This window comes from Panulirus ornatus, chromosome 21 (assembly GCF_036320965.1).
Source record: "Panulirus ornatus isolate Po-2019 chromosome 21, ASM3632096v1, whole genome shotgun sequence".
In the NCBI taxonomy this organism is placed as follows: domain Eukaryota; kingdom Metazoa; phylum Arthropoda; class Malacostraca; order Decapoda; family Palinuridae; genus Panulirus; species Panulirus ornatus.
Window position 1 is genome coordinate 3429387 of NC_092244.1, and position 23502 is coordinate 3452888.

A 23502-nucleotide genomic window follows, 5' to 3' on the forward strand; every position below is an offset into this window, starting at 1 on the left:
GAGCAAAGGAATTGATAATTGTACTCGTGCTGTTGAAAGAATAAATATATAGAAATTAAATATATTTAGACATTTAAGTACATACACTGAGTATGAGCTAATCATCTCTCTTGGCAATGACCTATCTACATTTTTTTTTATTACAGACTTAAAAAGAATTCATATGAATATATCAGTGGTGAGCTATGATGAATTCACTGTATGGTACATACCAGTGGCGAACTGTGATGAATCTAGTGTACGATGAAAATGACATAGAACTGACATATAATTATTAACCAAGTTACTCATAGCAAAATCCTCTTGTAGAAACAATGCTTTTAATTAACATACACATGAAGTAAACAGAAGTGTTACCGGTCTCTGCCTGCTCGTGGTTACCCCGCGAGCGAAGAGCCGTCTTCGAAGTTGTACCGTCTGAGTAAAATCTCGTCGAAGAATCTCTCACTCCGAGTGATCCCATCCTTTCCCTTTTACTGATTGTAGCGCAGCCTTGAAGCTGCAAGAATGCTTTGAGAAGTGGTACTTGGGTAATGTCATAATAATGATAATATTTATAGAGTATAATATTCAACTGTGATCAATGATCTAACAAATGCCAGCAGCAAGACGCAAAGTTGTATGACGAAATGTTAAACTGTCTAAAGATTTATCAAAAAGGAAAATATTCACTTCGATTCACAACGAAAATAAGCGATAGTTGGTTGTCTACATGACAATGTTATCAACGATCAGTTCCTTCAGGCTAAAAAAGTATGAACTGTCAAATAATCATGTTATTCAATGAAGAACTACGGACACGTAACGCGTGTGTTTGTGTGTCACTTGCAGACCATGAAATACTTTCACTTGTAGACGTGTTGGGTGTGAGATATGTGTGTGTGTGTGTGTGTGTGTGTGTGTGTGTGTGTGTGTGTGTGTGTGTGGTGCTAGAGTAAGTGTACGTGTACCCGAGTGTATATGTGTGTACATATTCTAAAAGCAATAATAGTATTTCAGTTTTCACTCGGAACCAGGTGGAACAATAACTTCTGTGAAAACATTCGTATTACAGAATTTACCGCAAAATATATATATTTGTGATACAACCATTTCCAAACAGAGCGGAGACTGACTGTTGGACACGACGCTGAAAATCAATATTCCGTTTCGGGCTTACTTGATTTAGCACGACGTATGTTTTTTATGGTTTTACACAAGAAAATTCAAGAGAAGGCGCTAGAAGTGAGAACGTTAAAGCATTTAGATTCTTAATGATTCATAGGTATGATTTCACTCGTCTTTCATAAATAAAATTTTGCAGTACATATGTATATATAAGATAGCATCCACTAATGTCATACTTCACGCATAGATTCCCACTGCTCTGGGAAGATCTCAAAGTGGGAATCAACAGAGGTGAATGTGGTAGATGGTGGCGGCGGCTTGCTGGTGGGGTGGTGACCGTCTGCGGCTGGGGTTGGACGTTCCCTGGAGGAGGTTGAAGAACCCCGTCGACTTGACGATGCATTTCGAATGGATGAACGAGATCTAGGCCGTTTGGGACGTTCAGTTTGTGGCTGTTGCTGGCGGAGCGCCGGTCTGTGTATCATGGATTTGTACATAAAACTTGCCACCCCGCGTGGGGAGCTGGAACGAGGACGTGACGCATCATCTGATTGCGACTTTTCATTCAAGTCGTGAGGAGTGTTCGGGATGGGCTGGGGCTCCCGGCCTGCGTTAGGGGAACTGGAAAGAGGAGGTGACGTGTCGACTGGTCCTGAACTTCTGGCTGGCTCCTGAAGAGAGGTTGTAATGGGCTGGCGTTCTAGACTTCCGCTAAGGGAACTCGAACGAGAAGGTGACCTTCTAGATGACTCCTGATAGGGGTTTGTGGTGGGCTGGCGTTCCAGGCCTCCGTTAGAAAGAGTGGGACGAAAAGGTGACGTGTGGGCAAGTCGTAACCTCCTGGGTGACCCCTGAATGGGTTTTATGATGGGCTGGGGTTCCAGGCCTCCGTTAAGAGGAGTGGGACGAAGAGGTGACGTATAGATCGGTCGTGACCGTCTGACTGACTTCTCAAGGGTTTTTGTGATGGGCTGGGGTTCTACACCTTCGTCAGGGGTACTAGAATGAGGAGGTGACCTGTCGAATGGTCGCGTCCTGGTTAACTTTTGAAGGGTTTTTGTGATGGGCTGGGTTTCTACACCTTCGTCAGGGGGACTAGAATGAGGAGGTGACCTGTCGAATGGTTGCGTCCTGGTTGACTTCTGAGGGTTTTTTGTGATGGGCTGGGGTTCTACACCTTCGTCAGGGGTACTAGAATGAGGAGGTGACCTGTCGAATGGTCGCGTCCTGGTTAACTTTTGAAGGGTTTTTGTGATGGGCTGGGGTTCTACACCTTCGTCAGGGGGACTAGAATGAGGAGGTGACCTGTCGAATGGTCGCTCTACACCTTCGTCAGGGGGACTAGAATGAGGAGGTGACCTGTCGAATGATCGCGTCCTGGTTGACTTCTGAAGGGGTTTTGTGACGGGCTGGGTTTCCAGGTCACCGTTAGGGGTACTAGAACCAAGAGGTGACGTGTAGACCGGTCGTGATCTGATTGACTCCTGAGGGAGATTTCTGATAGGCTGGGATTCCAGACTTACTAAGAGGTCTTGGGGCGTCGTTACCCTCGACAGACGATGACCTTGGGTAGTGGGATGTCTCATTCGTGAGAGCCGTGAAGGAGGTATGGCCTTGCTTTTCTCGATAGTCTGTGCTGGGACTCGATCTCTAGAGTACGTTCTCCGTCGACCCGCTGGGATACGCGCCTTTGTTCTGCCTCCTGTTCGTTTTTGGGTAGGTGTTTCACTGATGATTGTAGAAGTCGAATCCTCCGCTGCTGATGTGCTAATTTGTGTCGAAACTTCTACCTGATCGTCTGTGGACGAAGACTGATGGTTCCCTGAGGGTAAGGGATCTGCCTGGAGGTTGAGCTGTGTGGTTGACTGTGTTGTACTACGGTATCTGGACGAGATCCTGATCCGCTCTGTCACCGTTGGACCCTGGGTAGTCGATGTTTCTGGGAGCGGACTGGTTTGTGTCTGTGAATCAAACTGCGTTTGGGAGGTACTCGAAGAAATTAGGTTGGGCCGTCTCGCTTGAGGAGTCATCGTAGTGACTGGCTGCTGTGGTTGTGGTATTTCCTGTAAGGGTATAGGATACAGCCGGGAAATGGGAGAAGGACTCGAGTCACTGGGAGGAGGATGGACATTGACTTCTAAGGCTGGGGTGTAACTCTCCTCTACAGCGTCAGTTTCTGTAAGATCAACTGATGTCAACATGGAAAGAATCTCAGTTCTTAGGGAAGTTTTGTCTTTCTCATTCTCCTCTTTAGCGTAATCATCACTTGACAATTTAGGGTCAAAGGCTGGCTCACTTAACGAGCCTGCGTCACCTGACAAGCCTGAGGCACCTGGCAAATCTTCTCTGAACAGGTCATCATGATCATCGTCATTCCGGTCACCAGAAGATGGCAATTCTTCCTCAACCAGTCGGGGTCTTTCACCCATCATCCAGGTGAGCGTTGGTCTCTCCTTGTACGTAGGAGGAGGAGCTGTATGTTCCTCAGAGGTGGAGGCTAGAGGTCCTCGAACCCAGACATCTTGAGAATCCGGTTCTCTCTGTACTTTCTGACTTACCTCTGGTCCCGTGCTGTTTCTGCTGAAAGTTTCGTTGATCTCAAACGACATTTCATCAAGACTCTTATACCGATGTGTGTAAGCCTCTGGTTCAGCTGTGGAATCTTCCAGTTCCTCGAGATTTCGGGACACGATGGTGTCTGTTGTTGTATACCCATAATCATCTATATCGAAGGGATCCACAGTTGTCCATTCTGTTGCATCTTCTGGCTGGTACTCTGTCATGACGTCTACGTCGATTTCTTGCGACTGGTTTTGCCTACTGACTCCATCAGGCATTGTTTCTACCTCCATTGGTCTGCTGCTTATGGTAGGGTAGCTCCTTCCCTCAACTTCCTCCCTCGGCTGCAAGCTTGGGAAAAATGTAGCACTGGTCACAATCTTCATTGTCTCATCCTCTTCTTGCTTTGCTTCGAATGTACTTAGTTTCGTCGACGAGGCATTCACAGAATTATGTCTCTTTGGCTCATATTGTAGAACTTCCATGTAAGTTTTATCGGGGTAACTTCCGTAGTAAGGCACTGAAGCATGGTTCTTCCGAACAACGGAACTTTGGCTTCGGTTTCGACTTGTTCTGAACGATGGTGGGGACCATAAACTCTTTTTCTGTGTTTTCTGGATCTCAGATAGGGGAGGGGCTCTTGCCGATCCGATATCAGACAGGGGAGGAGTTCCTGTTGATCTGATATCAGAGAGTAGAGGAACTCCTGTCGACCCGATATCAGACAGACTAGGAGCTCCTGTCGACTTAATATCGGACAGGAGAGGAGTTTCTGTCGATTCGATAGCACGTTGAGAGTTTTCATATGGCTGTTGTTGAACGCTACCATACTGAGGAAAAGGAATGTCAACTCGTTCTGGTCCTGGTGATGTAACATGGTAATAATCAGCTATTCCAGAATCACTGCTTCCCTCGGGAGTGTTCACTCTGTTCGAAACTGTCTCGTTATCTTTTTCAAACAGAGACGAGTCATCCGAGTCGAAGCTTGTTAGCCGTGGGGTCACCTGCTCCGCGAGGCCGGAAAGCATAGTTGGGGAATCAGTGGTGGGACTCATCGTAACTGAATACTCATCAGTGGAACTCACCGTGTACAAAAACTCGTCAGTGGAACTCCCTGTGGTTAGGAACTCGTCGTCAGTGGAACTCCCTGTGGTTAAGAACTCGTCAGTGGAACTCACTGTGGTTAAGAACTCGTCAGTGGAACTCACGGTGGTTAAGAACTCATTGGTGCTCACCGTAGTTAAGGACTCAGTGGTGGAACTCACCGTGGCGTGGGTTGTGGCAGGACCAACTGTTGTTGATTCAAGTTCGGTTTCATTTTCATAAGAAAGCTGAACTTCTGCCTTATTTTCGTACTCACTGCTTATATTAGTTTCATGGTTCATATTCGGTCTTTCTGAAGCTTTCTGACTAGAATGGAAATCTGCTTCACGACTTGTCATTAATATCTGGCTCGTCTTACGGTTCGGAGTGTCAGTGTCTGCTGATCCTAAGCTAATACTCGTGTACGCCGTGCCAGGTAAGTCATTGATAAGCGATTTTATTGTCACAGGAATTTCCGGCTGGTAGAAGCCTAACTTCTCAAATTTCGGTGGAGGGAAAGACTTCGTGGACGCTACTGATTCATCTTCATGTTCTTCAGCGAAACTGTGTGGCGTCGTTGGCTGAGGCAGCAACTTTTGTCTCCAGGGGATGTAAAAGACAGGTCGACCTCTCTTCTCCCTCACCGCATCTGTCTCTTGGACGTCGGTAGCGCCCGGCAGTGATGTGGAATAAACTGGTGTCTCAGATGGATTCTCAGAAGGCAGTGTAGTGACATATTCGAAGGGCAATGTCGCATCTGTGTATGGAAGAGACCGTCTACTTTTCTTCGGATGTTGTTTTTCACTGTGCGAGTCTACATACTCTCTCATTGCGCTGTATTTTGATTCCAGGTACTTATCATGGCCAGGAATGAGTTCAGACGGATCCAGTGGCGTTAGGATGAACTCGTGAATATCATGTTCGCGGGGGTTTAACTTGGGTGTAGCGAACTCGTAAGATTCGGAAGCCGTTCTGGTAGAATCGGTACTGAGCCTCGGTGCTGGGGTTGTCTTGTTGGCTCCAGGTCTCTTGGTGAGGCGGTAGCCCTGGGTAGGACGCCTGGTTACCCGCTTGCGAGTATCGTGAGCTGATGTAGTGGTTCCTGCTTGTGCTGGTGGTTTTGACGAACCATATGTCTTTTTCTGATCCCTTCTGGTAGGTAAGTACGGAGGTGTTGTCTGCTGGACATCTTCTTTTGTAGAATAGTATCTCGAGGTATCTGTAGATGAGAACGAGACGTTGTCTTTTTCTTCTCTGATAGACCAGCTCATGCCTGGCGTGGTGGGTGTAGTAAACTTGGTGTTCGCAGTAGGAGGACGGGTGGTTCTTGTCTTAGTGATTGCTTCCCATGGCGTGAACCTCACTACTGGGGTTGTGGGCGCAGATTCCGTTATTAGTTTACCCTCTGATAACCTCTTCGGGAGCAGGGTCGTAGAAAACAACTTGGCAATTGGGAGATGATTGGCATACTTTGGGTACGGAATTGGCGAAGTTCTAACTTCACTAGGATCAAAGAAGTGACGGTAAGTGACGTCGGTGTCTTGAGTGGTGTGGTTCCTCGAGTGGTGGTCATGTGGCCGCGCTGTGATGACACGAGTCTTAACTTCCTTTTGTTCATCTTCATCCACGATGATTCTTCCTTCTTTACCCTGGCCATACGTTGGAATGCCATCCTCATCCCCCGGTGTCCTAATGCTGTTGCTGGGAGAATCCAAAGCCAAAGACGCCTCTTTCTCCAGCGACGACGAGGGCTCTGGGTAACGGTGGTTCTTATAAACCTGGAGCACGTCCTCCTCAGCGGGTGAGGGTTGACTTCCATCCCACGGTTCAGAGTAGCCCTTGCCGTAAATGATCTCTGTTGTCATGTAGATGGTGGGAGGAGGGGTTACAGGCATCGGCCGTACCTTACTGTCCCCTGGGATTGGCTGCCACAGTGTATTCAGGTGCCCAGCACCCGCACCATAGGAACTGTTCCGTACTCTTGTCTTATACAATCCGCTAGCGACGACAGGGTCCGGTGGAGACCCTCTCTCTGGGTCGAGCTGGATCCTTGGGAGTCCAACTGTGAGAGGTGGGGTCCCAGGGGAACAGACGACGCTGGGGCAGCAGTCGGGGTGTCTCCTGTGGGGGCGATGACTTACGAAACAGGTGTCAGGTACAACTTCTGGCAGAGGGTCACAGCTGAGAACAGATGGGCAGGTTTTAGCATGCTGGCGTCACAGAGGTTATGTTATCACAGTAAAACACCACAAGGAAAAATTATAGTCTTTTGACAACCCTCTGGGTTGGGGTGGGAGATATACAGGAAATGATACGATTTGGACGTAATACTAGAAATTATACTATTCTATACAAAGGATAGATAATACTACTCTCTCGAGGTTACAATATACCGATCGTAAAAAGAGATGTTTTCAGAAGTCACAAGAAGGAGACATGAGAGAATTAGAATGTCAAGTCCAAAGTCACTTCTACTGCTTTGATGTCGCTGAAAAGATATCTTTTATTTGACGTCAGAGTTAGAAGAGAAAATTCATCACAGTTTGAATTACTCTGGTGTTACGTTATGTATGGGAAATTAATGAATGCCAAATGTTAACCAGAAAAACATGCCAGTGTTTGTGCGTGTCATAAATGACATATTAAGGTCTTCTGGTGTTAGACAACTGACAACATTTGGACTGCATGATTCAGGCAGGAATTATGATGTCACTTTGACGCAGGATGACTGTTCTAACGTCGTGTATGGCGGGGCATAATATTCTGGTATATGATCATGAGCTGAACCATGATTACATTCCAGGTAGAGATCATGATCACTGATCATTCAGACATGCCACACAACGTTATGATAATCGTAAAGTAACTCTGGTGACCTTTCTCTGACCCATCTCCCTAAGGGGCAGCGCTCATTCACGAATATACATCATGCTATTGGACAATGATTGCTTGCTGAAATAACAATGCTGTGGGGTAAGTGACCATTCACAACGCATTACGCCTCAGTGAGAGGTCATTCAGTGACATGATGCGAAACAGTGACGGTTCAACGAGAAGCCAAATCCAAGGAATGAGGTCCTATATTGACGCTTTACTGTCAAGGAGTAATTGTTTAACGAAGGACCATGACGCAGGATACTGGGTATTCGTTAGAAAACTGAAGGACAGAGATCATCATTAACATGGAAGAGTCACTTGTCCACTGACTAGGGTACGCTGTACTACAGTGAATCACCCTGAGAGATTCCACACAACGGGACAGTGATCATTCAGTGACACTGGACACCGACGTGAAATTATCGTTCACCGACTCGTAACGACGGGAGTCAGGGACAGTTTATCAGTGGGCTGCGCTGTGCGAGACTGTTCCTTTCGAAACCTGAAACTAAGGGGGAGCGTGGTCGTTCATAACACGTCGAGGTCAGCGTAAATAATCTATGACTGACAAGTTAAGTTCCGAGTCAGTGATGAGTTAGTGACAGCATCTTCTGGGGCAGTGACTCATCAAGCCAAACTTGCCTGTAGACGAGACGAACTGGCAGAGCCAGGTACGAGAGCTAGTGAGGCAGACTGAGTGTTTGTAGTTGAACTATTCCAGCCTGGCATATATTACTCCCCTTCCCAATGTACAACGACAGTTATGCAGACAATCCTTCATCAAAGTTAATTACAACAGACACTACATCCCTTATGTAATTATATAATCAACAGGATGTACAAAACGTAAAACAATCTTTTGATATTGGAAGAATTGAAACCTTTAAGATTGCCAGGTATGAAGGCAGCTAACTTCCTAAAGGAGCATTTAAAATCTTACTTTTTTAGAAGTTAATGAACACACATACAAACGTAAATCCATGAAATTTAAGCGTGTTATATCTCTCATATCAAAATTGTCCTTTTCGAAGTGCCCAGCAAGTTCTGTACGAAACTTTATATGGTAAATATACATCTACCATACCCCTAATCTTAGGGCTTTAAGTCCTTTAAGTGAATCAGTGTACTACACTGAACAGAAGGAATATGTCCCATTATAGGCCTTAACGCAACCAGTGAATAACTCTTACACTTTTAAAAGTGGGACTCCATCTACGATCGTCACTCTCAGTCAGTTTACCACCACTCACCAGGCGCTCGAAACGGGCATCGGGAGGAGTCCGCTGCGCGCCGGGTGTATGTATACACAAGAGAAAGTATAAACACAGGCGTGTGTTCGTGGAGCACCTGGGAAGCGCCAGGCTGCTCCCACCACCAGCGAGGTGCAGCTGGACGGGAAGCCCCAGCCTCCACGGCTGGTGTGAACCACCTCCTGCGCAGCTGTGACTGGTGTTTATTTGGAGAAACTGCGGCAGGTTGGTCTGATACAGTTCTCTAGGGAACGATGCAGAAATAAACAAACATACAAACATATATACATGAACAGACATGCAGACAAATGCACAAATAAAGGTATAAAAATACACTGACAGACAGATATAAAGACAACCACACACACACACATAAACACACACACACACACACACACACACACACACACACACACACACACACACACTCACAAATATACAACCCATCAGGATACTTCCACAACCGGCCAAACTAAGAGATATCTGGTTATTAACATCTTTGAATAATGTTGATCCGCCAAGCACTTCATCCCTGACCCTCTATGATATTGCTTTTACCTTTACCAGTGGTCGATCCGTTCATCTCCCTACCAGTCTATCCTCCTATTATTATCCTGTGTAGACGAGGAACAGCTTCACCGGCTGCCAGCGAACTTACAACTGTTCCTCGATGATGGGCATCCCGATGAACGTCTTGCACACGAGTCGGCGACACCCCGGCAGGTACATCCGTTGCCCTAACTCCATCGCGCCCTCGAGGGTAGGGCAGCTGCGGCCATCTGCGGAGGATGATAACGAAGTTAAGGGGTTTGAGAGAGAGAGAGAGAGAGAGAGAGAGAGAGAGAGAGAGAGAGAGAGAGAGAGAGAGAGAGAGAGAGAGAATTTGTCCTCACACTGACCAATCCAATCACATTACTCCCAACACGAAGGACAGCACTACCTATCCGACCCAAGGCCTTCTGTTATCTCCCTACCTTACCTTCAGCCTCTCTGGGGCAGACCAGGTCGGTTATATGTCTACGAAAAAAGCCACAAATGTACGTGATGACGCGACTTACAGAACGACTCAGGTGAAGGGCGTCGTCGCTCAGCGAGAGCCTCAAGTAGGTGAAGCACATGTCCGTCATGCTCACGGTGATCCGATTGGCTGTGCGTGACTTGGGACGCAATCAGCCGTCGGCTCTGAACGTTCTTCCTCATCTCTGATTGACGCCGCACGAACAACTTTCCCTATCAGCAATCTATCATGTTCGTTAAGACTGTCTACTCTAATTCCCAGATATTGTTCTCTTACTCCGACCTCATATTACATACGAAACGCTTGGGCGTCGCATTGCGTCTGAGGTTCCTGAATAACCATAAAACCTACATGATAGTACATGGGAAGGTCAGATAACGGGAGATCTCATGGTTCATGACGAGGGTGTCTGCAGTCTCAGTCTTGAAATGTGGTAGAAACAGATTACAAAGCAGATGGCACCTGACCACCTTATCTCCGAAGTCGGTTCTAATGGCGGGGTCTCACAATAACAACTTGGCTGGCCGCAGACGTTGTAGCGGTGATGGTCTGGGCTTGAAACGATACTTTCGAAAGAATCAGAATGAATCACAGGTTGATAATGTTGCCATTATTTCACGATAGACTCGAGAAAGTCATTGGTTCTTCTACTTATCTATCACTGTACGTGAAGCATGTAGAACACTTTCACTCACGTGTGAACATACGAACATACTGAACAATGTCTATGTTATCACAGGTGTCGTATCTATGACGCTAAATTGACACTTTTTTGCACATAAGCTCGTTGATTGCTTTCATCCTGATAGAAATTCATCTTCTGGTATACTTAAAGTAAGAGAACTGTCCACATTGATAGTGAACCGTGATAGATAAAGTGCCAACCCAACTTGTGTCCTCCTGACCCGTAGATAGTAACAACCTTGTTTAAACCATCTGAAAGAGGATGACTAACACATTTCTGATTAACAAGCGATAAGTTTGTACTTTCTTTTGCCATCACCAATTTGAATAATAATTAAGTGACGGTGAATCTATCTTAACATGAAGTGTCATGAACTTGACACTTCCGTTGAGTGGTTTATTTCCACATCAGACTATCATTTCAGCGATTCATATGACACTAAAATGTCTAACAGCAACAGTGAAAGTCATTCCTTATCCCACAGTTGCTCCGTGATCATGGAACTGAAGCGCAGTGTTCGGTGCAGCTTCATTTGCTTGTTATGCTTTGGTTCCATTTTCTTTTGGTTGGTGTTATGAAATGTTGATGTACTGGCTGGTTGTCTGCTGTACAAAAGCTTTATAATCATCTGCTTAATCTGTGCAACTGTTATGACGATATAACTTACGCGTCTTGCTGAAGTTCCTCAACGTGAAGACTTTTAAAACGTTTTGCTGCTCAATATTCATCTGTGTAGCTGAAGCTCCGTACTCGGTATGCCAAATCTCTACAATTGTTAATTTAGCTCTAAGATGGTATGGTCATGTGGAATCCTCGCGGTGGAAAAACTGTGTTCCAGTACTGATTTCGCCGCGTCCAATCTCGCCCGTAACGATATAGTCGAATTCTTGCCGCCAGACTTTTATACCCGCGGGGGTTACAACTTTCACGTGACGTGACGCCGCCAGCAAGCGCCATACAACGCGAACTTCCGGTTTTTACGTTCTTACCGGCAAACCGCTTTGAATTACGGGCCTGAAATTTTTACAGTCTGCTGGACCCATATATCACTGCTTTCGTGTCAAGTTTCGACTTTCCCAACCACAGGAAAACCTTAAATCATGCTCAAGTACGTGGCTCAAGTTCCAGTTAACGAGAACAGGTTTTGAACACATAAAACTTTTAAGAATTAGGAGGCAACGAGGTAGTTGTATCATCATACGAGGGTGGTTCAAAACAGCAGTGTAGGAACACTGAACAACAGATTTGATAAATACTTCGCTCTACATGCATGACTGATTTTAGTTCCATGAAAAGTTTACAACTTTTACTCTGAAATATCTGTTCGACCTTCTACTCTTACCAGACTAATCTTTGAGATTCTAATCTCCTCCACAATAACATAGCCTCGGAGAGACCAAGCAATCTGCTGTTGTTTGAACTCTTTGATTATATATATATATATATATATATATATATATATATATATATATATATATATATATATATATATGCCTTGACCTAGATATTGCCCCACACAGGCAGGTAATGGTTTGTTTACACATCAACCACACGGTGGCGCATCACATGACAAGTAATACATGAAACCAGTTCCAGAATGTGTTGCAAGGGTCTCGAAGTGGCTGCGTCTCAGTCATGTATTTCTTTTGATTGACTAATGAAAACTATGATAGACTTCGAAATTCATTTAATCTCATCAGGTGTCATAACTTCACACACACACACACACAATAATATATATATATATATATATATATATATATATATATATATATATATATATATATATATATATATATATATATATATATATATATATCAGTGATGACACCGATGTTGATCTGTCGCTCGTGGTGTAACAATCTGTCGGCAGAGACCAATAACACACACGCGCGCGCGAGTGTAAAACTCTCTCCAGGGAACAGATAGATATTAATGACACACACACACACACACACACACACACACACACACACACACACACACACACACAGAGGATGGCACAAATCGATCTCGGTAATTTTCAAGAAAGTAGCGAAGAGAGGCGCCCGTCACAGGCTCCAGCACACTGTAACAAATGTGAAGACTTACATGGTCACAAGTAGGAATTAAGGGTACGAAAATGGAGGCAAAAGAAGAACTAGAAGAAGAAAAACAACACGAGCAAGAGTGGAAAAATCTAGAGGAAAGGTAAGTGAGGAGAAAGACGGTGAAGCTGAAGAATGAGGAAGAAGAGGACAATCAATGCCTAGACATAACCTTACGGGGAGTACAATGCAATACCACATCATACGTCTCCTTACGTCGTGATATCATAGTACGACTGTAGATCCACAGACCTTACCAACGAGGTGGGTACGCGTTCTCCACTCTGGTAAACGATGAAGTGACTGGAAGAAAGTTAAGATGATACTCAAACGCTGATACACATGATCAACTTTTGCATGTGAAAAAAAGGCGAAAATTGGTCGCTTTTCGTATTTCCTGGTACTATGGAATGCCATGTTAAGTGCTTAGCTGACGAAGGTTTTAGTCTAGTGTAAGGGAGAGAGAAATCCCAGGTGTACGGCGTGGCTAGGCCGGCATGACCGTCCGCCTCAGGCATCGCTGTACTAACATAGTTAACGTACGTCTTCCGGAACCTTTTAACATGGTGCCTGTAATGGTATGTATCGGTCAGTCGTCCTAACAGTATCATCCCTACTTACTATTTTGCTGGTGCTTCCTTGTACACGATGTCTCACAGTCTGATAAATAATAAATCAACTGTGCTGGGAAGATGAATGAGTGGGCATAACTTCTGACTTAGACAAACATAGAACAACTTTCTGTAACACTAGAAAAGAGATTGGAAACTTTAGTACCAATGAATTACAATCATGCTTTCTGTTCGTCAACATATGATGTGTCTGTACAAAAATGGTTCAACAGGAACAGAGGAATGGCGCTACAGCAACCATCAGTTCGGTAACACAATCGATATGTCGGAAACTTGGAGACAACGAGCACATAAACTGCAGGCATGCTCCAGATGTAGAGAACAACATGCATATGGAATACATTTGGATCCTCGGAAACCTCAGAGCCGAGAGAAGGAGGAACACTAGTCATCCACTAACACACAATGAACAGCCTTGATCCTAATCTAGCAATTTCCCTTGCCAAGCCATAAGAGCGTCACTACTCACACCACATCATTACTCACACCTGAGGTATTTAGATGACACAACAGAAATGTAGATTCAACAAACCGTTTATACATGTTGCACGAAACCTACATCTTCATACCTTACAACTGTCTCATCATGTTCCATGCCTGACCAACCTCTTCATCTTCCCCATAACCAACCAATCCAGCCAGAGTGTTTTAACATGCAGGAACATTAGTCATGTGGGCGAAGAGCTCTAAGCGAAATATCAGTCCTTCATCCGGCCTACAACACAGTTGTCTTTTCTCTACCATGCTATGAAATGTACAGCTACATCAATGTGTATAAAGGATCGAAATAATAATCAGCATCAGGGAATACTTAGCTTGTATTCACCTTACTATATCTAGGTGACTCTAGATGACTATTCCTTTACCAAAATAATTCTACTTTACGAGAATGATTTTCGAGCCTCATATGAGATTCAGGGATGAACACTGAACTAAAGCGTCAGTAATATTCTGACCTGTTATCTTTCTGCGGGTGGCCACAGTCCTCCACTTGGTCCGTGCCAGGCATTCCGTCACGCACACCACGGCCACCACTGTCACGGCCACCGCCACAGCCTTCATGATCACGGACGGCCCACTCCCTCTTCTCGAAGTCGTACGCTTGATCGCCGCACGCTTGTTTAAGGTATTCCACAATTGTTTTGGGCGTCACACAGCTTCTCTTGGGATACAACACACTTATTCTAAACGTCCCAACACTTGTTTTAGAAGTTCCGCTTCTCTAGCAGTGAAGGCGTCAGCTTCTCCTTGTAACAGTGATGGGAGACATGTGTCACTGAGCAACGGGCCAGTGTGTCCTCACGCGGCGGTAACACCAGACTTCCTCACCACGCTATACCCAGGTTACATCTCCTGACACGTCATTCTGTGGCCTCCCACTTCTCACGAACGGTGGTGATCCACTCACTAGCAGTGACACTTATAGTTTCTCAAGTAGCAATAGCGTCACACTAACTCGTGTAGCAAGTCAGGTAGCACACCTGGCTTAGCAGCAGTAACACGGCACAGGTACAGGCACCAGAAGTGTGACATCTACTCCCATAACAAGCGAGTAATGCATCTCTCATCACAGTAAAGCAGCAGCCTCAAGCACCAGTATCCCGACACCTGCTGTACATCTGGCTACACACCTGGAGCTCTTGAGACAGTTATATGTTGCACATGCAATGTTCGTGTTTGCTTTACGACACTTGCAGAGGATCAACTCCATTAGCTTGACATTTAACAAGCTAGAAACTCAAGTCTTATCTGTAACGCTAGAGAATATACAAAATGCAAGGAACATCTGCTTTTCTTTTCCTAATGGAGGAAACAATGACAGAGCCTAATTGATTTTTCCTTGTTGATGTTCGTTTTAAAGATGTATTTTCCCTCCTTCACTGTCTACTTGTGCGATGGCGTAGTTCACTTTGTGTGGACTGTGATTACAAAATAATTACACAGTTCCATTACTAGACACGTAACACTACTTGCTGGGACATCCCTAATTATTTTCGTCCAAGCGGCAGGTAATTCCAGGTTATTGCTCTGGTCCTCGACGCCCTCTGTAATAGATCCTGCGATTTCGAGCTCCAAGGGACGTACTCTGCCTGAGAAGCAGTGTTCCACACCTCCAGAAGCAGTAGCAGCCAAGCTGGAGCGGCGCCAGCAAGAGCGGCGGCAGGAATGGGCCGCACGCTCGCCTCACAGCGATGACGATTTCTCTCTCTCTCTCGCCACGCCGCTGAGGACACAATCACACCTTTTTCCGACCGGAGTCTTGGAATCTGTGAGAGCGGTGGTGAGTGTCACCTTGTGCCGGGGCCGGGGCGCGCCCAACACCCGTCACCTAGGCGACCGATCACCCCACCTGCAGGTACAGGTGTGGCGCTGGTGGTGGCGAGAGATCGTCAAGTGTGTTCGATGAATGGATGTTTGATAAATCTGCATTCGTTAGACAGTCAATGGACAGATGAACAGATGAGTGTTTGGTATGGAAGCATTCAAGTGTTTAGTGAATGGGTTGTTAGAAGTGAGTGGGTTGTTCGAGGATGGGTTCACGGAAGGTGGGTGTTCAGAAAGCAGGTGTTCGGTGTCTGGCTGGGTGAGAGTTAAGGTGTTCACTGAGCAGATGTCTAGTATTCAGACTATGTGCTGTGACCGCTGCCCCATCAAGGGTCACACCTCACAGCAGAAGGAACACAGACGTGTGTGATGATCCTAACCATATCGTGTAACAACACTTGACACGTTACACTGGTTATCCTACTTCTTTAAATGTTGAAATGTTTTCGTTAAAACTTGAATCTTGTAATTTGTACAAGACGGTACGGCCCTTGTGTGCGAAGGTACGACAATTGTGTACCAAGGTACGGCCCTTGTGTACGAAGGTACGACCCCTGTGTACGAAGGTACGACACTTTTGTACGAAGCTACGACCCTGAGTACGAAGGTACGACCCTTGAGTACGAAGGTACGACACTTGTGTACGAAGGTACGACCCTTGTGTACGAAGGTACGATCCCTGTGTACGAAGGTACGGTCCTTGTGTACGAAGGTACGACACGTGTACGACGGAACGACTCTCGTGTACGAGGGTATGACCTGTAGGCATGATGGGCAGGATCTTAGCCTGGCCCTAAAAGGTCAAGTCAAACAACATCAAGCCGCCATACTCTACGATCGAACCGTCGTGCTCAAGAGCCGCACCGTCATGCTACAGCCACCCTGTTACCTTCTCTAGATTGCAAAATGTAATGAGATTCGATACCATATAACAGTCCTGGGAAGGAGAAACAAAATCTAGCACACACACACACACACACACACACACACACACACACACACACACATACACACACACAAACACACACACACACATCTCAGCTGGTTCATGAGTGCCGTACAGATGCCGTTACAACGGGCGGAGTGAGTGAGACGAAAGAGGGAAAAAATGGGAAGTGTGCCAGAGCAACAACCGCCTCCCGTCATGACTTTCCAGCCGACGCCCACCTCAGATGCCACTCACGAGATCAGAGAGTGAACCAGGAGACTGCTGGAGGTGGTGGTGTTTATGTGTGTGGTGTGTGGGTGGATGGCTGTGTGTGGCGGTGATGTGTGGTTGAGTATGGGGGTGTGAGGATGAGTGTGGTGGTGGTATGTGGTTGGGTGTGCTGTTGATGTGGGCGTGAATATGTTGGTGTTGTGGTGGAGGGTGGCCGATTGTGGTGGTGATGATGGCGGTGATGGTGTAAACTATGACTGGTGACAAGCGGGGTGACAGATCAAGGTAGGGGAGTTGTCGTCCAGTTGCTCAATATATTACAGTGTATACGCGTCTTTTTATAGTTGGTCTAGTGTATTGGTATGTACTGAATAGTTCTAATACATTATGCATTATTCTTGACTAACAGTGAGTGTGTATGTAGGCAAATAGGTAAGTGTGTCACTGTACTTACATTGACTTAGTTCCTCTTATTTACATTTCTCTGTATGTAAACATACCCAAGGATGTGTGTGTAGCTGCCTTGTCTCGGATATGTTTACAAAAATTGGAGTGCGAGTGTGTAAATAGGAGATTGCAAATGTGTGGTTGTACACCCAGTTTATGGATATGTTTTTGCGATTACCCGTTTGCAGTTACCTCTCTCTGATTGGCTATTTCTGATTATCCATTTGTAATTTCCTGTTTGATACTATTCAGTTATGAATACCTATTTGTTTAGTACGAGGAAGAAATCCTACCCTTACAGGTCCCAGTCTCTTAAACTATGTTTCTTTTTGGTCACACAGCTTGTTAAGCTTATCTGTCTTCTGTATTTATAGCTTCCACTCCCACGTTTTTCCACGTATCTATCAATCTACTATTATAACGAAATTTAGTCATTTCTATTTTTTTTTCTCCCTGCTTGCGTGACTGTGTCCCCAGGCGTGAAGATGATCTCTGGTCTCCACATTCATATCATCTTCTAATAACAGAGGTTGCCAACCACCTATTGCCCTCACCTCTCTATAATCATATATGTAAGTAGGGCAAGGTAAGGGTCATGGCTTTCTGCCGTACACTAGACAGACATAGTTGTCACTGATCACCCCAATAGCTACATACTGTTGATAATTTCTAGGCGTTCCTGTTCATATCTAGGTGGACTGACAATATATAACCTGAACAATGGAAGCTGAAAGCGCGCAAAATAGTTCAGATACACCGAAGTTTCACGCCAGTGATTTGCGGCGGAAGGGAACATTATCGATCGGTCAAACTGAAATCGCAGATTTGAAAGAATTTTCAAGACGAACATTTGTATATTCACGTATTGCTGTAAGATAAAAACAGACCAACAGGTATTGCTCTCGAGGCAATGTGTGTGTGTGTGTGTGTGTGTGTGTGTGTGTGTGTTAATGATCTATTTGTAATTACCTATTTGTACTTTTGTGGGAGAGAGTTCTACAGTCGTAGGGTCCCATCTCTCAAACTTTTTCTATCAAACAACTCTTCAAACTTGTGGATAGGTGTGAATATTTACACTTTCATAACACACTTCATTCAATTCGTCCACAACTCTTATACTATGTCCAAGTGTCCTGTGTATTGGCTCCGATTTATATCATCACAAAGTTATTCCCAAGCAGCGTTATGCTCCAGGCATAACATGCGTCAGGTGGTGGTCAGTCTCCACAGTAATGTTTTTTACCGCCACAGAATGATTGATCTCTTGATAATGGTCGTAAGACATTCCTCAGGCAACAATCTGTAGGTTCCTTTGGTTTAAATATCGTCCTTTATTTTTCCTTCTTTTCCAGATACGTTCATCAGGATAATGTCTACTGATGAATAGAAAGTCAGTCAGTGGCTGGAGTACAGACAGAGTGATTAACGATCAGTGATTTAGCTGTAGCTTCATGCTCTACATGTGATATGGTTATGAGCAGGAGTGTCACTAACGAATACCACCATAGTAATGGAGAGAGAGAGAGAGAGAGAGAGAGAGAGAGAGAGAGAGAGAGAGAGAGAGAGAGAGAGAGAGAGAGAGAGAGCATCCTAAGTCCTTGCACAACAGCTGACCATTGCCTCACGCCACATGCAACACTCTGACCCACACAGTTTAATCCTCTCACCCAGAGCACAGTAAAAGGCCCTAGTGGAGCACGCACGGAGTAAGTACAATGAATGCAAGACTCACGTTCCTCAGGTTGTGATGTTACCGCACCCAGCGGGCCAGACCAGGCGACTTATTTGCCTCCAGACGACACGAATTTCAGGACCTGAACAGCTCAGCAGTAAGAATGAACCGAAGCGTTTTGAACCGCACCACGTAACTGCATCGCTCGCTGGCCATTGGTTCACAAGAGTTAACTACTTAACTGGTCCTAAACAATGGAAATTAAGTACCTGAATAGTTGAGCATCAGACACGGAACGAAGCACGATGAACGGTGTCCTGAGACTGTGTCGTATGGTGACCGTTGGCTCACTGAACCCCAGAGTCAGTGACCGGAGCAAAGGTGGAGACGAGAACGGTATTCAAACTCACTGATGGAAACATTATGAGTTTGGAAAACCCAAGAAGAATGATACAGAGTTTCCCACTCTCTCTGGATGTATTATTTTCTTTTCCTTTTTGTTGTCTTTTTCTTGCCTCAAGCGTTAGCTCTTGTTTCTTGTCTGTGCTGTTCTCTCTCTCTCTCTCTCTCTCTCTTTGTTTGTTTGTTAGTGTGTGTGTATGTTTACCCAGACAGAAACAGAAAACAATATATCACAATGCCTATCCTTTTGTCAAGTTAGTAACTAGAAATCCGGCTGTATATTTGGGCAACAGTTGCATGTTCTCGTCTGCACTTAGTGGTCAGCCACAATACATTATGATAATCAAATATGGCTCTTGTGGCCATTCAGGGTTATCATTTTTTTCTCAACACACTTTAGCAGAAATGTGTGCAGGGTTCCATGACAAGCTGACCTCAGTCGGCAGAACTTTATGACGCCCTCCTTCTTAATATGTCTCTGTTCAAAGTGGCCTCGTCCATCCTTTCTTTCTTAAATTCAGACGAAATCTTTCAGGTGTGTGTGTGTGTGTGTGTGTGTGTGTGTGTGTGTGTGTGTGTGTGTGTGTGTGTGTGTGTGTGTGTGTGTGTGTGTGTGTGTGTGTGTGTGTGTGAGGGATCCTTGTGTCACTCACTTCTTTGACGAAGCCTTGAGGAGGTGTTGTCCGAACTACATGAACCTTGATATTGGTGTTATGACTTAGAGTTAGGAGAGGAGTTGTTACTCCAAATATCATCTTTACGAATAGGCTGCACCAAGATGTACCTCCTCCCGCGTAAGGACAGGGAAAAATCTTCTCGGACTTTTGCCAACGAAGGTGTAGGAATGATCTGTTTCCGATCCCATTACCAGTAATGAGTGTTTCACTGGTGTTTCGGTCACCTGATCAGGAGAGTGGGTCGCGAACGTTTGGCAGAAAAAAAAAAAACAGAAGCAAGAAGGGGAGAGAGAGACACCGGAAGAAGAAATGCAAGTATAGTGTTAAAAGTTTAGATATTGATAGATTCTATTTTGTTATATTAAGTATCAAGACCACTCAATCAACTGGAAGGTTACAAAACATACTCTTATGCTGAAGAACAATATCTAAAGAAACGTAATTGAATCATTATATACATATATAGTGAGTAATTTCCATACCTTCCCAGGGAGTTGTGAGAAAGAAAATGTTGCCAGGTCGACCAACGTGTTCCAGTCACTTCCCGGTCCAGGTGACTGCTTGAAATGACCTCAGCTTCTCCTTGTACTATATATATATATATATATATATATATATATATATATATATATATATATATATGACAAAACTGCAATCTCTCTTCGACAGTCTTTCGAAAATAGCTGACACTGCATACACGTCAAACTTATGCTTGTGAAACTGAGATGTAGCAAGTGGTAGTTTGCTGACCTAAAAGCAAATATATTAGCAAGTGGAAGTGTGGCATTTTATCATTCTGGAAAATATCATTTGATATAAGTTTGAATCCAGAACCCAGCGTGACTTGGATACAATGAAGACGCAGATTACGAAAGACCTGTTGGTCTGGAATGGAGTTACCAGAAGAACAGGCTGAGTTTGTTTTCTATTCTATCGAGTTATGCTAAGGTTGAGAACAGATTTAAACGTTTACTATAGCCACAAATAAAGCTGTAGTCTTGTAAGTACGTCTAATTTTTTTTCCAAAATTCCTGTCTTGGATACATTTGGCGCATCATGATCATGCCGAAGGAGAGACATCAGGGGTGGGTGGTGGCAGCAGCCTGCACGGTTGAGTAACCGAGATGTACACAGACTCATCGTGTACAGCTGGTGACGCTGTGTGGGACCTGACCACAAGGCAGACACACCCATCCACCCACCCACTCACCCAGGTAGACAACATATGTTTTAACTGGGTTACTGGTGACACAGAACATCCTATATTTAAGCACAAAAATAAAGCAATGTGGATCAGGACCAACGCCTAGTACCGACACAAGACAACCTAAGGTACGTCGTCTGAGGAAAGTGCTCTCTCTCTCTCTCTCTCTCTCTCTCTCTCTCTCTCTCTCTCTCTCTCTGAAATAGTTTACAGTAAACATGAACTGGTTTACAAGAGATATGGTTAACAGTTAGAGAGGCGGACCGGCTTGCAGTGAAGGTGGACTAGTATACGGTAGAGATGTATTGGTTTACAGTAGAGACAAACAGGTTTACAGAAGAGGTATACCAAGACAACTACTGAAGCAAGAGGGTCAGGATATCGGTAATGGTCTGAACCAGTGATGATACCGGCACCCGCTTTATCCAGAGCTCCCTGGCTAGTACGGTCGTGGTGATGGGTGGCTTGGTCAGTCATGGTAGTGGTGATGGGTGGCTTGGTCAGTCATGGTAGTGGTGATGGGTGGCTTGGTCAGTCATGGTAGTGGTGATGGGTGGCTTGATCAGTCATGGTAGTGGTGATGGGTGGCTTGGTCAGTCATGGTAGTGGTGATGGGTGGCTTGGTCAGTCATGGTAGTGGTGATGGGTGGCTTGGTCAGTCATGGTAGTGGTGATGGGTGGCTTGGTCAGCCATGGTAGTGGTGATGGGTGGCTTGGTCAGCCATGGTAGTGGTGATGGGTGGCTTGGTCAGTCATGGTAGTGGTGATGGGTGGCTTGGTCAGTCATGGTAGTGGTGATGGGTGGCTTGGTCAGTCATGGTAGTGGTGGTGGGTGGCTTGGTCAGTCATGGTAGTGGTGATGGGTGGCTTGGTCAGCCATGGTAGTGGTGGTAGGTGGCTTGACCAGTCATGGTAATCGGGGCAGGTGATATGACAAGTCATGGTAATTGTGGCAGGTGACCTGACCAGTCATGGTAGAGGCAGTAGGTGGCTTGACCAGTCATGGTATTGGTGAAGGGAAGCGTGTGAAAGTTCAGGTTAGAAGTGAAGGGTTATGTCAGCCAATAATCATTTTATATTTCCAGGTTGCCTGAGTACCTGGAAGTCGAGAGAATGTGACATTTCATCACAAGTATCTGAATGTCTGTTTCACATCTCTAAAGACCAGTTGGCACGGCCACTAGAAAAACCAATTAACTTTTCTAAACGAACTCATTCCAATAGTACAAGAAAATATGCCATCATTCGCTCACTTACTTTCCAGTGTCTCGACAGCGACTAGACGTTAGGAGTCGTCAGAACGGTTCCCTCAGCTCGCTGTTGGCCAGCAGGGTACACCGTAGCCAGAGGTGGAACTAATCTTGTTTTTAACCTGAAGGACAAAGAGCCACTCATGGGTAAAAATTTGGCAAAAATAGGCAACTGTAGGAAGTGCATCAAGGGTTATGAAACTGGCTATGTGAGAACTCACACTGGACTATTGCTTCACTCTCGATAACAACAGAAACAGTTCCTTATGTCTACGGAAGAGAAATATACATCATAAATACAGAACAAAATCGTTAATATTTCACTTGACTAGAAAAAACTGTTGTATATTATGGGCCTCAACACTTCACACGTTCTCTATGATCAAGACTTATAAGGGAAAACTGACATTATCATGATACCTTTAAATGCCGCTAGTACAAGCAGGTTCGGAGTTACATATAAACAAGACCTCTGACTCCTAAAGGTAACCTGAATGTAGATATTGCTGTAATACCTTCTCATTGTTTTATCTTCGTTTTTGTTAACATTGCAAAATTTTCCAACGAAGTCATTTCGTGTACGTACCAGCTTTGTAAGTCTATCGTGCATGAAAGAAAATAGAAATATATATTTCTTTCAGAAATCTAAAGAGTTTTCCTTTTGTATTGAGACGTTTAACACCAATGCGAAATGTGAATTTTATTCAACTGAGTCACCTAATATGAATTACTTTTCAATGAAATATGAAAATATCTGATCAAAGAGAAAGCAGTTTAATATAGTCACATTCAGAACGTATTTGTAAATTTCCTTTTCATATGATTTTGGTAAGAGTCTGCAGCTTTGCTGAACGCCTACATATGTACATTTATATGTACCTAACCCGGGCTTCAGTATTATTCACTTGAATAAATGATAATCAATACGATACGTTGCTCTTTCATATGGTTCTGTGATCTGTTTCTAATGTCATCTTGGGAGAATGTAAAATGTTACCTGAATAACCAAATGCTGCAACTCTAAGGTTACTTTCTAACCCTTATAAGCGCGACGGTACGACCTTTGAG

At 44.8% G+C, this 23502-nt stretch overlaps 1 protein-coding gene across 3 annotated transcripts; it reads right to left on the reverse strand.

Annotated features, from left to right (window-relative positions):
* Positions 1–45: 45 nt before the first annotated feature.
* On the reverse strand, positions 46–22558 carry LOC139756272 (uncharacterized). 3 transcript variants are annotated; one of them, XM_071675501.1, is made up of 4 exons: positions 22442–22558; positions 9535–9655; positions 2435–6930; positions 46–2380 (listed from the first exon to the last, which is right to left on the reverse strand). In XM_071675501.1, the coding sequence occupies exons 2-4, from the start codon at positions 9621–9623 to the stop codon at positions 1338–1340; spliced, it is 5628 nt and encodes a 1875-aa protein (XP_071531602.1). In that variant the 5' UTR covers positions 9624–9655; positions 22442–22558; the 3' UTR covers positions 46–1337. The 3 variants fall into 3 exon arrangements, with proteins under 3 accessions (XP_071531602.1, XP_071531601.1, XP_071531600.1); XM_071675500.1 differs by lacking the exon at positions 22442–22558 and adding an exon at positions 18962–19049; XM_071675499.1 differs by lacking the exon at positions 22442–22558 and adding an exon at positions 14255–15539.
* Between the last annotated feature and the right edge of the window lie 944 nt (positions 22559–23502).

What these genes read in the sequence shown, in the direction of transcription:
- LOC139756272 (XM_071675499.1), bottom strand. Translation starts at nt 14,360, where the DNA reads ATGAAGGCTGTGGCGGTGGCCGTGACAGTGGTGGCCGTGGTGTGCGTG. An exon ending in CACCCGCAGAAAGATAACAG is followed by an intron (nt 9,656 to 14,254) that starts GTCAGAATATTA and finishes CATCCTCCGCAG; the next exon opens with ATGGCCGCAGCTGCCCTACC. An exon ending in TTCTAGTCCCCCTGACGAAG is followed by an intron (nt 2,381 to 2,434) that starts GTGTAGAGCGAC and finishes CCCCTGACGAAG; the next exon opens with GTGTAGAACCCCAGCCCATC.